The 17,368-nt window shown below is 48.0% G+C and overlaps 1 protein-coding gene across 3 annotated transcripts in view; it reads left to right on the forward strand.

Annotated features, from left to right (window-relative positions):
- Nucleotides 1-17,368, forward strand: part of MDN1 (midasin AAA ATPase 1) — a 2,688,524-nt gene that overhangs the window by 222,941 nt on the left and 2,448,215 nt on the right. For all 3 annotated transcript variants that reach the window (XM_069606482.1, XM_069606484.1, XM_069606483.1), the window contains exon 14: nucleotides 12,710-12,858. In XM_069606482.1, coding sequence (XP_069462583.1) covers nucleotides 12,710-12,858 — 149 coding nt within the window. The remainder of the gene's footprint in view (nucleotides 1-12,709; nucleotides 12,859-17,368) is intronic.

Here is a 17,368-nt window from a genome sequence, read left to right on the forward strand (position 1 = left end):
TTTGGCCTACCTATTGCATTGAATCGACTCCTCTGGTGAACTCAAAGTCAATGTGAAAGACAAAAGAAAGCAAACAGATATTTATCTGGCTCCCAACACCTTGCAGTGTGTACCAGCAGGCACAGTGAGGGGTGAGAGTGCTGGACATCTTAACACGATCCTTTTTTTTTCTGATGCTTGTTAATCTGCTTAGAATCACATGCTGTGCATATGGTCTGACATCCAGTGGTAACCGCAGAATATTGCATCTTGCCTTTCGGGGACCGAAAGGGGTAATCGGCATAGGCGTGTCTGTAACACTATCCGTATTGTGACATGTAGTGTACCCAAAATTCCTCACGCGCCGAGGTCCCTCAAATTGTCTTTTTCTGCCCAGATAACTGGCCGCCCTACATTGTTTGTCCTAAACTGACTTGTTGTCCCCCCCCCCCCCCCCCCCCCCCCCCCCCCCAAGTCATTTCGCCGCAAAGAACAACTTCGACGACTGCAGAGGACTTGTCTACAGCGCATCCACGGGCTGGGCCTTCTGGCCGGCTTTTACATTAGGGAGAGTTGGGTGGCCATATTTCCGGTATGTCTTTCCTCTTTCCCCCTCTTTACCTCTAGGTCTGGTCATCTTCCCCTTTTGCTATGGAAAGGACTCCTTTTAGGTCCTGCCTGAAGTGTAGAGTCAGATACCCGTGGAAGGACTAACACAGGACGTGCAACTCCTATCTCCCCTTATATCACAACGAGAAGCGGTGTGCGGCTTGTAAACTCCTTCAGCCGAAGACCCTTAAGGAGCGCCATGTAAAGCGGTGGGTCGCCTACGGTATGTTGCGGGTCGAACCGTCCCCCCTCTGCCCACCCCACCACCACACCTGCCGAAAGTGACGGCACCTCCGATGACCAAACTTCCGTTGCAGATGTGATAGACCTCAAGGCGGATACTTCTAGGTCCGCCATGCCCGTCCCCGACCCTTTAAGAACTGACTCTGGTCTTGCTTCAGGGACAAAACCCGGCAACAGGGTCGTACAAGTGCATTACATTAAGCACACAACCCCTACACCTATTTCGATGGGTACGTCATAAAAGGTGTGAAGGCGCCAGCAGGGGCGTCAAATTTCGGCGGATTCCTCGGATCGTTCAGATCCAAAGCCTTCCCCGCAGCAGCGTCTTGCGACTGGGCATTCCAAAACAAACGAGGGCGCTACTCCTAAATCAGGTTTACATGTCGAAGCGCGGAAATCCGACGCTACAACGTTCCCGAAGGCCACGGTAGACCCAAAAATCACGACTAGTCCTCAAGGCGAAAAACCAACCTCTAAGCCCTCTATAGCCACGGAAGTCAGTAAGTCTACCTAATCGACCTTCGGACCCACTAACTCGCGCTGATTCGGCGGTAATCGAACACAGCATCGCGAGAATTACTTCGGAGGTTGGCCTTATTCCTGTCCGCCGAAAAACATGGGGCAGGCCACGGATAAACCTTTAGATACGCCATGGTGCCCCAATTCTCACGATACCTATTAGGACAGTCAAGAGCCTCTTTCCAACACCCTGAGAGACAATTTTCGGCACCAAAGGGCAGAAGACGCTTTCCCACCCGTAGGCTCTTATGGGTCCTCTAAATGGACAAGGGAGAAATTTGAAGGGTGTATGGACCGTCTTGAAAGAACTATCAATTTTTCTGAGCATCCTTCCCGAAAAGACCTTGTGGAGAGCCTAATCTTCAATATGCTTCACATTTCCAAGTAAATCAGCCTTCTGTCCCTGCCCATCATGAAGACATAGTCCAGATGGATACTTATCGGGACATTTACAGTGAAGATGAAGAACCTTCCTTCCTACGATGAGGACCAGGCGGATGCCACAGACAATTGGGAAGAAACAAAGCATGTGGCGACAAACCCATGGGCGCTTCCCCATCAAGATCGGGACACTGATGTATTGTGCCTGGATTCGCCTCCATCCACCCAGGCTCTCCAGGCCTCGCCTGTAGGCCTTCAATACCATGTTAAAGAAGACAGCTGAGCATTTTCAAATCTCTACGCAAGAGGCAGTGCCTGAGCAGGTCTTTGTAGAGGATATCCTTAAGGCGAAACCTTCCTTTAGCCAGGCCACTCCCCTCCTGAATTCTATTCCGAGAAGATTGGCTCCCTCCCTGGTGTCGCCAGCTCAAACCCGGGCAGTGAACCCGAGAGTAGAAAAGTTATTTCGATCAGCTCCTTTGGACCCTCAGTACATTAAAGGGCACTCCACCCCCGATTCTCTGGTAGTGACTACCACCCGGAAACTGGCAGGAGTACCCCTTGCTACAGGGGAGCCACCTCCAGATAGAGAATCCAAGAGGTTATATGCCCTAGGTAAACTGGTTACCTCGGCTGCCACATATACCACGCGCATAGCGAATAACACTACGCTACTGGCGAGTTATTCTGACGCTCAATGGAGCCTAGTACAGGAAGGTCTCCAAGGGGTCCCAGAGCCCATCAGGTCCAAGCTTCTCACTGTTGTGGCCGAAGGCAGGCAAGTAAACCATAATGTAATAAAGAATACTCTGGACCAGTGTTCCCTCTAAGCTGTGCGCATGTGCGCTTGCCCAGTGTCCATCTGGGTGCCGCTCAGAAGATTTTTAGCAGCGCACACAGACAATTCTCACCTATTCAAAAATATTTAATAAGGCACAAACCACAGCAATTAATTGAAATTTGCTAACTCATAAAATAAGCAACTAGTCTTGATATTCTGATAATTTGCATTACACTACTATGCAAGGGTGACCGTAAACACCTAAAATCCCTAACAGCAAAATACACACACAAGGTTAAAAACGAATATGAAAAACTGGCTCCAGGAATAGAACAATCTAATCGAGATATGCCTGCACACATTAACCAAATAATGTTCCCTCCCCACACATGACTTCTAAGCTTGATTCTACCACACTTTTACCTTATGACTCTAACTTCTGCCCCAGAACACATTAAGATAGTACCGGACAAACTTCTCTTTTCCTCACTTTGCTCTGTGAAAGGTTGGCACGCATGTACCTACCTGCACATGTTTTATGTTTGTTGTGATATGAATAACGTACATGTGCCAGAATTTCTTTTACTCATTGTGCCTTACCAAAAGCGTCACCCACACGATACAATTGAACTACAAGCTAAAATATCGGATACTGACTGTAAGTAAGGAAGCTACCTGGATGTGTAACCTTATCCGTACTTCCTCTTGGTTGTACATATGTCACACAAGTGTTTTAAAGCAGCCCCTTGAAAGTTAATGCATTATAAAACTCCAATATTAATTTGCCCTGTAAAGATTTTGAGGAGACAAATGTGATGCTCAGTATCTCCTAGTTTAGCATTACCCTATAAGTGGAGAGCAACATTGCAATATCATTTGCTTTTCCTACAAGGGATAATGGGTATGGACTATGCATGGGATTACTTGTCCATAGTATCAGGGCACTGGATATTCAGACAGGAAAATGCTTTTCACACAATCTGCCTCGTTTCCAAGTGTTCAGAGTTCCTTTGGGCATATATCTTCACACATTATATGGTAACTCACTGCTAAGCAAAAACAGTTTCGCTGAGCACTGTGTAATCCTACACAATGATATATGGGTGGGGTGTGTTGCAAACAATCTTGTATGCACATCAAAACAATTACATACATGCAGAGTCATGACATTCTTAAAATGCACATATGTTGAGGCATTAAATATGCCTTCCTTACAAAGTATTGTGGGTCTTCAAATATCCCAGTGAGTGTTTACTGCTACAAGCCCTCACTTTTTACAGTGCTCTATCAACTAGTATTGGAGGCTAGCATAGGGGAGCCGGGGAAGGGTATGTGTGGAAGAGCACAGGTCCTCACTCCTTGCGGGGGGTGAACAAAGCAGCAAATTTCAAAAACCATCAGACGTTTCGGCATTACACTGAAGAAAATGTGTTGCTTGTTTGCTAACGGAGAGGAAATTCTAGTACCCGTCTAGACAACTGCACCTTCTTTTTCTTTCTATGCTCAGCCACTGAGGGCTTTTCAATATAACCATGTGTTCTGTGTGTATTGTCTCTAGCATCCCCCTGCATCGTATTTAACTGATAAAGCATTAAATAAGAGAGATTCATAGTAACAGAAGGCACTCAATCAGTTGGATCTCTAATGAATTGATGCCATTAACTTAAAATGCATATACATATATATGTGATTTTCTTTGGCAGGGCTCCATAATAAACCTACCTCACAAAAGCTCTTATTTAATTTTATCTAGACTGTGTATTGGAAGGGTGGGAAAAATTATAGACTTTATTATGTGCCCTGTCATTTAACTAGCAGTGAGATGTCAGGGGTATAAGCAGGGCTCTAATCAGATTTCGCTCCCTACTTGAATCAAATGATTTTTCAGGGAGTAAAAAAATTATTAACTTTGCCAATAGGGATACTTTCTGATGTTATTCCCTTTACATTTCCTGTTGAGATCATGCATTAATATTATTAGAGTTCCTTCCTATGCCACTGCTCTACTGGTCACTAATTCGAAAAAATATCAGTGGAGCTTTGTGGGTTGAAGCAACAAAATGTTCATTGTTTCTCGTTTTTGTTGGGCACATTTTCATTTTTTAGGGAGTAAACATGGATGGTGTATATTCTATTTTAGCCTATGTGTTTTGAAAAAGTGTTGTAAGATTTGTCAATAATTGCTGTGGCTGGGAAGAAGACATTCCTTTCTAAACTCTCTTCTGCGACGGTCCTTCACTAAATACACATGCTCACAAAGTGGCTTACCTCAATAGTAAGTTGCACACATGAAAAATAATGTGCGTACAACAGCGAACCAGTTCCGCACATAGAGAAAAATAATTAGAGGGAACATTGCTCTGGACACGGCTGAAACAGCAGGCAGATCTCTGGCCCAAGAGACCTTACTTAAAAGGCATGTTTGGCTTCGTACCTCAGGGTTTAAGCCTGAAACACAGGCCTCTCATCAATAAGCCAATTGAAGAAGCTAACCTCTTCGGAAAGGCGGTCGATGAGGCCCTAGAAACAGCCAAATAAGAGCATGATACACACCAGTCCCTGCAACAAATCACTCAAAGACCCCCTAGAGAGGAATTAATTCTCGGCGGTCCTTTCGAGGGCAGTCCCGTGCAAGTCAGAAGAACTATGGCACGGGAAACTTTAATACTGGAAAAACGTCAGGAAGCCCTGCATACTACCCACCAAGGGGTCAGCAACATGGCAAAGCCATAGGTAGTGGCCCCAATCCTAGCGGAGCCGCAGCTACCGGTCAATTATGACCATCAGAGCCAGGTCCCCTCCCATGTCACCCCAGTCGGGGGGGCGCTTAACATCTCTCCTCACGGCATGGGAGGGGAGAACTTCAGACCAGTGGGTCATAAAGGCAGTCGCCCACGGGTACTGCATGGAATTCGCCCGATGACCACAATTCTGACCCACGCCTTTCACCAGACCATCTGGAGATCCTGAATCAAGAGGTGGAAGCGCTGCTGGGAAAGGACGCCATAGAAGCCGTCCCTATTCTTCATGCAAACTAGGGTATTTATTCGATGTCCGTCCTTGTACCCAAAAAGGACCTCATCATGAGCCCTGTTCTTGACCTGCGCCCAGCGAACAAGTTCATAAAACCTCAGAAGTTTCGCATGGTAACGCTACAGGAGGTGATCCCACTGTTGAAACAGGGGGACTTCATGGCTACATTGGACATGAAAGATGCATACTTTCATATTTCAATGTTGCCAGCGTACAGGAACTATCGAAGGGTCATGATAGAGGACAGGCATTACCAATTCAAAGTACTCCCCTTCGGCATCACCTCAGCGCAAGGGTGTTTACAAAGGTCCTGGCAGTAGCTGCAACACACCTGCGCAGGTTATCTGTCCCGGTTTACCCTTACCTCGACGACTGGCTTATAACAGGGGACTCATACGACGCATGTTTTTTTTTATCACCCAAAAGACCGTAGACCTTCTGTTCAGTCTGGGGTTCTCTATCAACAAGAAAATATCCAGTCTAGTCACCAGTCAAATAAAACAATTTCTGGGAGCTCTAATCAGGACGAAAGACGGCCTCGTCTTCCCCTCCGAGAGGGTTCAGAACATGCTTTTTCAGATCCCTCAATATGTAGCCACTCGTGAGGTGACGGTGCGCAAAGCCATGCGTTTGCTAGGGATAATGGCATTGTGCATATATTTAGTTCCCCACGCGTGGTTGCATATGCGTCCCATGCAAGAGTGGCTCAACAGCCAGTGGTGTCAGGCCAGTGGACAATGGGAAGATCTGGTAGTTGTCTCGCCAGCACTCGTTCTCTTTCTGCAGTGGTGGTCAAGAGAAAACCTCTTGAAGGGGAAAACCTTCACCACCCCTGCAGTGGAAGCCACTCTTATGACAGAAGCATCTCTTACGGGGTGGGGGGGGGGGGCTCACCTGCTTCAGCAGACAGCACATGGAGTGTGGTCCCCTCAGGTAGGGACCAACCATATAAATTTACTGGAGCTATTAGCAGTGTTCAAGGCATTAAAGGCCTTTCAGTGCTGATTCTAACACTACAGCCATGTATTACCAGAACAAACAGGGGGGCACTCACTCTCCAGGGCTATCCAAGCTGTCCCAAAACATTTGGATATGGACTCTCGGACACGAGAGATTTTCCTCTGCTCGAAGAATAGGAATGGCGTCTGCACAAAGAAATCATGTGCAATGTCTTTGCAGAATGGGGCTTCCCAGAGATCGACTTGTTCGCAACTCAGGAGAACGCCCAATGCCAAGACTACGCCTCCAGGTACCCCCAGAACCGCTCCGGGGGAACAGTCTCTGGATAACCTGGTCAGGGAAATTTGTCTACGCTGACTCCCAAACACCCCCCCTCCCCACCCCCTCTCCCCCCTCCCGAGACTCCCCTTTACAGGATAGTGCACAAGATGCACCAGGATCAAGTTACCATGATACTGGTGGCCCCCATGTGGGCCCGCCAACCCTGGTTCGCTCATCTGATGGAAATGTCCCTCTCACCACCAGTAAAACTACCCTGCCCATACAACATGTCTCAGGATGGGGGGGGGGGAGACCCTATACCCATGCCCACAAACTCTGAACTTAGCTCCTGAGTTCATAGTTTGGACACCTACAGCGCCCTCAGAGGTGCATGGACATACTCTGGGAAGCTAGAAAACCTAACGCACGTTATTGCTATGCCGGCAAATGGAAACGTTTTGTAATCTGGTGTAATTCTAAGGGCATCAATCCCATCGATTGCTCAACCACACACATTGTGCTGTACCTAACCCATCTGTTAGACACTGGGTTGGTCTTCAATTCCCTAAAGGTTCATCTGGCTGCTCTTTCAGCCTACATCACAGCAAAAGATGTTGCGGTGGACGATACTGGTGATTAAGGCCTTTATGGAAGGGGTTAAGAGGATTTATCCTCCCATTTCTCACCCAGCTCCTGGATGGGATCTAAATGTAGTTTTAACCAGTCTCATGGGAGCTCCCTTTGAGCCAATGCATAAAGCAAGTCTAAAAGTCCTGACTTATAAGACGGCCTTCCTAGTGGCTATCGCTTCTATTAGAAGGGTTAGCGAACTACAGGCACTTTCTGTTCTGGACCCTTTTGTTACAGTCCACAGGGATAAGGTAGTTCTGCGCACCTGCCCCAGATTTGCGCCTAAATTCATCTCAAAGTTCCATGTGAACCAATCGATTGAACTACCTACCTTTTTCCAGAATCCCACTAGCATGGCCGAAAGAAGCCTACACACACTAGATGTGCGCAGGGCAGTCATGTTCTACCTGGAAAGAACTAAATCACTGAGGAAAACAAACAAATTTTTCGTTTCAGTGGCTGGTAGAGAAGGGGATCCTGTCTCTAAATTAGCTATCTCAAGGTGGATTGTCAAATGCTTCACACTGTTACTCTTGCTAAGAGAGAACTGCCCTTCAAGCCTAGAGCACATTTTCCTCGGGGCATCCATAGCATTCATTGCAAATGTTCCCGTTAAGTCAATTTGCAAAGCAGCAACCTGGAGTTCTGTACACACCTTTACAAAACACAATTGCCTAGACACTCATTCTAGGTCTGATTCTCAGGTGGGACAAGTACTAAGACATATTTTCTCTACTGTTCCTTCTCACAGCCCACCTCCAACTCCGGGTACTGCTAGCTAGTCTATGCACAGCATGGGATTCTAAGCAGATTAACAAGCATCAGAAGACAGGCATTACTTACCGTAATAGCATTTCTGATGATTGTTTCTTCTTGGATTCACATGCACCCTCCCTACATCCCCGCTCGGTGTGGAAGGAACATAGACGTCTTACTACTTCCCTCTTCTTCACGTACTCGCTCACAATAGCCTTGGGCTCCCTCATGGCAGAAAAAAATACAATCGGAGGCACCTTGGCGCGTGAGGGATTTTGAGTACACTACATGTCACGATAGGGATAGTGTTACAGACACGCCTATGCCGACGTCCCCTTTCGGTCCCCGAAAGACTAGATGCAATACTCTGCGGTTACAACAGGATGTCGGACCATATGCACAGCATGTGAATCTAAGCAGATACAATCAGAAATGCTATTACAGTAAGTAATGCATGTCATACAGTTTCAAATCATTGTCCAGCCCCTCTCCAAACTAATAAGTTACATGCTAGGGTTCGTGCCCAGTTCACATCTCAATATTACAATATTGTACAACGGATTAGACAAGTTTGCATGTCCATGAAGTTACAATGACGCCGTTGGTTGTCTGATCCACAGTAAGCCTTGTTTCAAGAATCGCAACAATGCAGTTCAGCAAAAGCACACAATCTGAGTTTTTTTCTACATTGTCTCGTTTATATAAAGATGAGGCTTGTGAGCGCAGACAACACTTGGTTTGCAGTTCATTCGAGTCACAAGATTTCTTTGCATAGAACAGTCTGCTCTCGGTCAGCCTAAACATTTATAAAACTCAAAGGTCGTTCGGCTCTGCTGCAAGTCAAAAATACAGTCCTCCATTTTAGAACACAAACAAGAATTGAAATGAAAATGGCGGATGATTCTTAAAATGGCAGCGAAGTTGTTCAGAAAATGGAACATTACAAACGTGGTTTTCCATGCAAAGCGAATGGGCTTAGGCCAAGATTCATAACAAGGCAGTATTATACGAATACGGTTTAACAAATGGGCTAGAGTCTTGGATAGGTAAAAACAGTTCTGGTAGTTAAATGGAAAAGTCTTTGCCACGGTTCTCAGAAGAAGTTCATAGAAGAAACATTCATATGTCTGGTCACAAGCCGACTAGGCCTGAAAGTTGCCAAAGTTGCATGCACTTTCGCAGTGAGAAGTAAGTTCTCTCGGTTGGGTTTTCACAGTACCTTAAATCGAAGAAAAAAGTTGCAGCTGAAGACTTCTGTTTCTGTCAGTTCTTTCAGATCTCGCTGTTCCGGAGCCTCGGTCGTGGGGACAACAGGGAAGACGTCGGGGGGGGGGGGGGGGACTCCTGCACTGCACAGGGACTGGTCACAATGCTGGCAAACCTTCGATTCCGGTAGCTGTCGTCAAGGACACAAACTGGTGTCCTGCTCCCTGGCTATACAGTTTCCTGCAGCATTCTGAGGAAAATCCAACCAGCTCTGAGAATGGTGTCCAGGTGGCTTACCAGTTGATTGGTCCCACCAACTCAAAGGGAGAAGTCGTCCTTCAAGGGCTTCTCTGTCGAGATGAACTTGGCGATTCGGACCTGCAGCAGGGCTTCGCCGGGCAAACCAACAGTCCAGGAGTTGCACCAGCCGTCCTCTTCCAGCTCGTCTTCGGTTCTTTCGTTCCAGTGGTCGACTCTGCCTTACAAGCCAAGAGACTTGCCTTTTTATCCAGTTTCCTCCCTTTCATTCCAGCCTTGCGGGACAGTCAGCCAGCCAATCACCACAGAGTGCATTTGGGTCTCCTAGGAGACTAAGCACAGGGAGTTTCGGGCACCTCCCTCACTTCCTGCCCACCCCAGACACTCTGTTGCCAGAGGCAGTCTTCAGTCCTGAAGCCCACCAAAGACATAGGAACAAAGGGGCCAAACTTGGTTTGACGCGCAGAGTCAAACTCTAGAAGGACCTTTCCAAAAGGAAATGGCGAAAAAAGACCAGGTCCTGTTTAAAGAAAGGGGACTCAGACGCCATCTTGACAAAACATGGCTCTCGCGATTTTTAGCTACCGGTGTTCACGGTCGAGAAAAATCATGGTAGTTTGTTATAAAACTACTGTCAGGAGCCATTTTCGAGAGGAAGAGTAGCATTTGACCACTACGTGAGTTTTTAGACATGGGGGATTCTAGGTAACCCCTCCAGCAGTCTATTGTGAGATAGGGTGTGCTGGGTCTAGGGATTTGAAAAGACTAGTAAAGTCAATTTCACTTTACTTTCTGTGGGAAACAGTAGTTTATCCCAGAGAAGGTATTTAAACCTTGGGACAGTCTAAAAGGCTTCCCTGTTTCACTGCACTGAGGGTGCTGTGTGACACATGAAAAGTTGATGCCTATTGAGTTTGTCTAAAAACTCCATAACGAAAGAAAATAAACGCAGAAAACAAAGTCAAAATTCCCAAAGTTTAGCAAAAGAGCTGGATGGCTCTAAGGTGGGGGGAATTAGCATATTTGAGAATTCTTCCTAACACACACCATGGTAGTAAAAGTAAACCACTGCCATCAGACATTAATTGTAGAAAGGGTAAAGGTGATACTGAGTAACCACCTCTCTCTCCCCCAGCACCCTATTGTAAGATAGTGTGTGCTGGGTCTAGAAAGTTATAAAATGTAAGTGAAGTCAATTGCACTTCACTGGTCGTGGAAACAGTAGTTTCGCCAAGAGAAGGTATTTAAACCGTTGGGAAATCTAAGACTTCCCTGTGGCACTGCACTGAAGGTGCTGTATGTCACAATGTAAAGATGCCTATGGAGTTTGTAACACTCCAAAGTCTTCAGAAACCGAGTCCAAATCAGAAAAACATGTGAGTGGGGAAAAAGGTCTCACTCTTTCCAGGTAAGCAATTAGAAGTCCTACTAAAGTCCAGCAAAAAGTGCTGGGGGTCTCTAAGGTAGAAGGGGAATTAGCAAATTTCTGAGAATTCACAAGTACAAAAACTTCCTTTATAGGTCACATTAGGAGAGTGGCACAGCCCCTGATTGGCCCATGACAAGGACTGATGTGGAGGCGGCCCCGCAGATCTAAAGGATCAAATGAAGTGGGGTTGTGCATCTGCTTGCAGAAATGTGGGACAACCTGACAGAAAATGTAAGCAGCTGTGGTAAATGGGTCTGGAAAGGTTCTCGGCATGGAAGGCTCCACCCAGCACTGAAGTGGAGTCTGCAGAAAAATGCAGGATGCCTGCCCTTGATTTCTAGGTTTAGAAACCAGGATGTTAACACTGCATCCAGCCATGATGGGCAGATGGGGCCTCAAAATGCACAAAACGGTGGGACTTGATGGTAAGCCCCTCCAGCAGGGCAGCAGTTCTGCTTTTTCCGGAACGCAGCAGCGCGAGAACAGGAAATCCTTAGAGATCAGTGCCCTGAGCGTCTGGCCAAAACCAGCCCACCAATCATTAAGGAGGTGGGAAGGGAGGAAGGAGTCAGGTAGCCAACCACTTTGGTTGGCTGTCTTGGCAGCCAACCAGTCCCGACCACCCTCAAAGGAATTGAGGGACAGCTTAGGGTCTCAGACTGGCCAAAACGAGTTGGAACCAAGATGGAGGCTGCCATGTGGGGGGGGTCACAAAGAGGCCATGTGATCAGAACAGCCATTCTATCCCTACCTTGTGGTTGCCTTGAACAAATGAAGCCCTAAATATAAAGTGGCGGGTAGCAAGACTAAAACCCATTGGGACCCAATTTGCTACGAATGTGGCAAAATGGCTTTCACCCTTGGTGAAGCCAAAGTAAAATTACAGCTTCCACTTGCTTGATCCTTAAACCAATTGGATGATGAATATAATCGCTCCACATAAATAGGACTTGGACCCTTATGGGTTACCAAATTCCATATACATTACGTAAGGCAAAAAGGTTTGCAATAGCATGGGGGGGATTTCCAGACCATTCCCTGTGGCCACCAGAAATAGGTTGGATTCTGTAAAATAGAGTGGGAGGGGGCGCAAAGGTTTGGTAGGGGGTGGAGGGCCCAGGGAAGTGGCATTATAAAACAAAAAAAGGGCATTCTGGATCAACAGTGCTGAATAAAGTGACTGAGCTGTTCTAATCCAAAGGATGAATCTGATGATGCATTTTGGTGGCTATCCAGGTTGCCTCAATATAGCAACGCCAATCCGTCACACATCCCGATTTTGAAATTGCAAAGTTATTTCCCACTGGGAAAAATGACAGATTTCTAAAAAAAATTGAATGTGGACCTTTTCACTTTTTTAAAACCTTTTCTTGATTTGCTTAGTTTAAATCCTTCAACTTTTTAGTTTTTCCCTTCACTCTGAATATCTGGGACAAGATACTGTGTATGCAGGCTATTAACGTTTGTTTATTTAATATATTCTAGTCAACTGATTGTTTATGGCTTATATAATCTGGTTCTTTATTTGAATAATTTGTATTATAAATATTGCTGTATTGTTTAACATGAAGGGAGTTACAGTAATGTATGTTGTAATTTAGACAAGATTACATACATTTGTTCAATGCACTGTTGAAATATGTTAATTTACTCCATTTTGGTAGAGAGAAACAGACCTTTGCTGCTACACGACCAGCCTCTGTACTTGTTGAGCAGCTTGCTGTGTGCATCGATAAAGGCGAGCCTGTGCTGCTGGTGGGAGAAACGGGAACTGGCAAAACATCAACAGTCCAATATCTCGCCAATGTGACTGGTAAATATATGGCCTTATCACTTTGAAAAGCTAGTTGTCTTGCATCATTATCTTCCTTGACACTTTACAGAAGGGTTGCTTGTTACCTGGATCTCCCCCCAAAAAAATCTTTTGTTTGAACTATATTTTACAGAGAATACATTATCGAGACCAGAGGCAGCCACTTTCAACAGAAATCCTAGATTTAGAGCTCACCAATCCTTCCCTCTGTCCCTAATCTCCCTTGTCCTCTCACCCCATGACATCTGTCAATCTCTTCCCTGGTTTCATTCTACCAAAGAGCTCCCAATAAAGTCACCCCACGCGAAGGATGCCTGTTAAGTAAGATTTTCATATTTGTGATAAATCTTCCTGACCTCAGTCAACCCCAGAACGTTTTGCTTGGACTAACTATTTTACCTCCCTAGGTGAAGGGGAATATTTCCCCTTTAACCTCGTCTTTTACTCCTTTTTTTATGGGTGGCCCTTTTTATGTCTCTGCTTAGTGTATTGTTGAATTTATAGTTTCCTATAACTTTTGGCCTTAGGCTGGGTTGCCCCTTTGTGCTCCCCTGTTCATTTCTCTTTCATATATGTGGGTGAGCTACTGTTCTCCAGCATGGGTTCTGGCATGGATTCACATGCTCAGGGGTGGACTGGGAAATAAGAGGCCCTGGAAATATTTACTGGGGACCAAAAGAGGCCCTGGAAATAATGTGCAAAGTGGCCCCATATGACACATTTTCAGCAAGCCCAATGCTTTTCCTATGAGAACATTTCAAAATACCACACCAAAGAGGGCCAGGGTGCAGAGGCCCACCGGGAAATCTCCAGAGTTCCCTATAGGCCAGTCCACCCCTGCACATGCTCACGAATATTCCCTGTCAGGCCGGGAATCCTTGGTAAAAGAAAAAACAGTTTCACTTTCACTTACAAACTGTCTTTCTCTTATAAACCAATCACTGAGCTCAGGGTCATACTGCCCCAGTCAATGACTGCCCTCTCCCTAAGCCCCTCCTCTGGCACCCATCTTCACATTTTTACCACACGTACAAGTGTTGGGAGTCCTCGTGTTCCGCTCTTAGAACTTTTCTGTGTTTTTCATGCTTTTTTGCTAGGAAATTCCTATTTTTGTTCTATTGAGTCTTTGTGCTCTATAGTTTATTCATCCGACTAACAGGGATCCGTTTGTCGGCACCTTTCATTGCCCCTCAAGGGCAGAATCGTCAAGTGTTTTTTATTGAAGATTGCAGAAGGCCATCGGGCCTACACCGCATGCCGGACCATGTCGAAGGAGGACTGGGGTTCCCTCTTCAAGCTCTGCACCAGCTGCGGTTTGAGGAATGTGTTTGTGTAGGACATGCATTCCCAGTGCCTTTATTGTCTTCGCCCAACGCACAAGGATGATTGTGAGATCTGTCGTGGCTTTACCAACCGCACCATCAAGGATTGGCACAGCAGATTGGCAGCGTTGCTTAAAGCTTAGGCCTGTACGATGTGTGGTTCACAGGGGCATGCCTCATTCAGATCCAGCCAGTCAGAGCGCGCTTCTCAGTCCTTTGAGGGAGCCCCATCGGTGGGGGGGGGGGTTCAATACAAGGTCAAGCTCCGCGAGTCTGTTTTCGCTGCCACACAAGCTGGTCCCGCGACGAGCTGGGGTGCTAATCTTCTCCATAGGCCTCTGCCTCCAGCCATCGCTCCAGTTCTTCGTCAAAGAGGAAGTCTGCTACCCCTGGGCAGTTGCAGGAAAAACCGTAGAAGGCCAAGCTGCACGGTAAGGTGTCCGACCTGCCCGTGAAGACCCTGGTGATCCAGGCTAAATCGTCCTCAACTATCGAGTTGGTGGCGGCTGCCCTTTCAAAGGCAAAATGGGCTGACTCGGTCCAGGGTGCCATGACGGCGACCAGAGTGGCTCTTCCTCCCAGGCGGGAGGCTTCAGCCAAGCCAGTGGAAAAGACCCTGGAAAAGAGGATGCCGTCCCTAAGCTCGATACCTTCCCCTCAGGACCCAAAAAGGGGGGAGGGGAGTGGAAGTGCTCCAGGGCACTGATATTTCTTCTTCCGACGAAGAGGACATTGTTTCCATCCACACAGTACCAGAGGACGTTGGGGATGACAACGTCTATGACGTAGGCGCTGGGCCCAGTAAGCCTGCTCCCCTGACAACTCCAACAGAGTTGTCTCAGGGCATTCTTTTGACTCTCCACACGCTTGTGTCGGAGATACAGAATAGGTTGCCGACGGCACTGGGCCCACCACCACCGAAGAAAAGGAAGCCGCATTCTATGCTGCTTCACCAACCGCCACATGTCCCCCCTCCCCGCCAATTCCCCCCCCACCCCCAACGTCCCCTAGGGATACAGGGACGACAAAGCCGGCGACATCACTCCGCCTCCAAGGGCTTCATCCCCAGATGAAGTGGGTTAATTCCTCTACATGGTCGTCTGCACATCGGAACTCTTCCAGCTCCCGCCAGAGGCGACTAAGGATGGTTTTCTGTATCAACGCTGGGAGGCAAAAAGTAAAACAATTTTGGCGGTGCCCCTCTTGGACGATGTCTGGGATGAGGGCTAGGCTCTATTGAAAAACCAAGCCTCATCACCAGGGAAAAGAGACCGGCTGGAGAAGAAATACCAGGTGCCGGAGTCTGCACCCAAGTGTCTGCAGTAGCAGTCATCACCACACTGGTTTCAGCGGCTGCACAGAAGTCATCCAACCCGTCATCCTCAGCCTCTGTTCCCCCGGATAGCGAGGGTAAGAAGTTGGGCGCTGTGGGTAGAAAGGTAATCTACTTGGCGGCTAAGACGGTCAAGGCGGCTAACTATTTAGCAATCCTGGCCAGGTACGACTGAGAGTTATGGTACAAGATGGCCCCGCTACTGGAATTCCTCTGGTCGAGGCGCTGGAGATCCTTCGGGAGGGCGAGGTGTCGTTGTACGCCATCACTGTGGCCCTGGATATTGTGGACACGGTGTTCTGTGAAATGATGAACCAGGTCTGCCTCCGTCGATGTGGCTGATTCAAGGCCACCAACTTTAGGCAGAAGTTCAGATGAGGGTCCTGGACATGCCGTTCGATGGGGACAATCTTTTTGGAAAAGCTGTTTATGAATCACTGCAGGCCATCAAGATCGACGGACTGCTGGTGCCCTGTGCACGCTACAACAGCACTGTCCGTCCTTTTTGTTCCTCAGGAGGGAAGGCTGGCAGATAATCGAACGTTTTCGGCAGAGGATCGTCCTTGTACCACCAACCCTCCCGTTCCATGGCCCAGGAGGCTTACAGGGGTCGTTCCAAGGCCTTCAGAGGTGGCCGTTGTCAAGTCTCCCATGGCGGCGCGCTGGCCTTCAAGCAGGATTGAACTGGCCAAGACATCGGAGGTGGGGGTGGGGCCTGGGGGGGGGTTGAGGGGCTGGGGATTTGGGAGGGGGCCACCCCTGCACCTCAGTGGGAGGCCGGCTGGCGAACATTCGTCAGCGTGTCGGAAAACATCTCCACCGAATCGTTGGGTGCTGGACGTAGCATGAACAGGTGAAGGCCTCAAGCGTGCCCAAGATCGTGAATGCCCAGGTTCACCAGGAAAAATCTTCCCTTGAAGGAGTGGTGGTGTCCCTAGAGAAGGCTGTGGATGCGGGTTTGCAGAAGGCGGCCCCTAAGACGAGTTTCCCTGCCTGCACGGAGGGAATCTTCTTTTCTGCCCATCGAGAAGACACTGGTGAAGACTGTCGATAATCTCCACTAAACCGTCCCCGCTGGTCGATCAGAAGGGGGGCGGTGGGGCCTGTAGTACTGCAGGAGGAGTTTGCTGGCCTGAAGGCCGTGCTGGACAAAAAAAAGTTTGTAGAGGCCAGCTCCTATGGGAAGGACCCCGGCGAAGCAGATGTGGAGAGCGGCGAAGATACAGACGAGGAAGAGCAGGGCGATGAGGAGCCAGAAGACGCCACCGCTCCCGTTGCAGCCTCAGCAACCACCACCGGATGTGTCAGCGGACATCCTACAGGCACTTCACACCTTACGTTCAGAGATCCGGATAAGGATGCACCTGTCACTGGCGGGGGATCCCACTGCACCTGGGCCGTCGTGGAGAGTTAATCCTCCACCTCCTTGCTCCCCTTCACCACCATCCCCTTCCGAGGGACGAGATGGAACCGGATACGGTGACAGGCAAGGGTATAGACAACAGAGGGGACCTCCCGTCGCCCAGGGAATCGCCACTGGACGAGATTGGCTCCTTCCACGCCATGATCGCTAGGGCCTCAGATGTTTCAACTGACTGCCCGAGGAGAAGGAAGGTTTCCTGTACCAGCGCCAGGAGGCCAAGAGGAAGACCGTACTGTCTGTTCCTCTATTGGATGACATTTGGGACAAGGGGCTGTCCCTCATGAAGAACCAGTCCTCTGCCCCGGAAAGGAGAGACCGGTACGAGAAGAAATACAGGGTGCTGGACTCTGCACCCAAGTGTCTCCGATCCCAGCCGTCCCTGGACTCGGAAGTCTCGGTGGCGGCGAAGAAGTCCCCTGTATTCTTTTTGGC

The sequence above is a fragment of the Ambystoma mexicanum genome, chromosome 4p (assembly GCF_040938575.1).
Source record: "Ambystoma mexicanum isolate Mex_15411 chromosome 4p, UKY_AmexF1_1, whole genome shotgun sequence".
In the NCBI taxonomy this organism is placed as follows: domain Eukaryota; kingdom Metazoa; phylum Chordata; class Amphibia; order Caudata; family Ambystomatidae; genus Ambystoma; species Ambystoma mexicanum.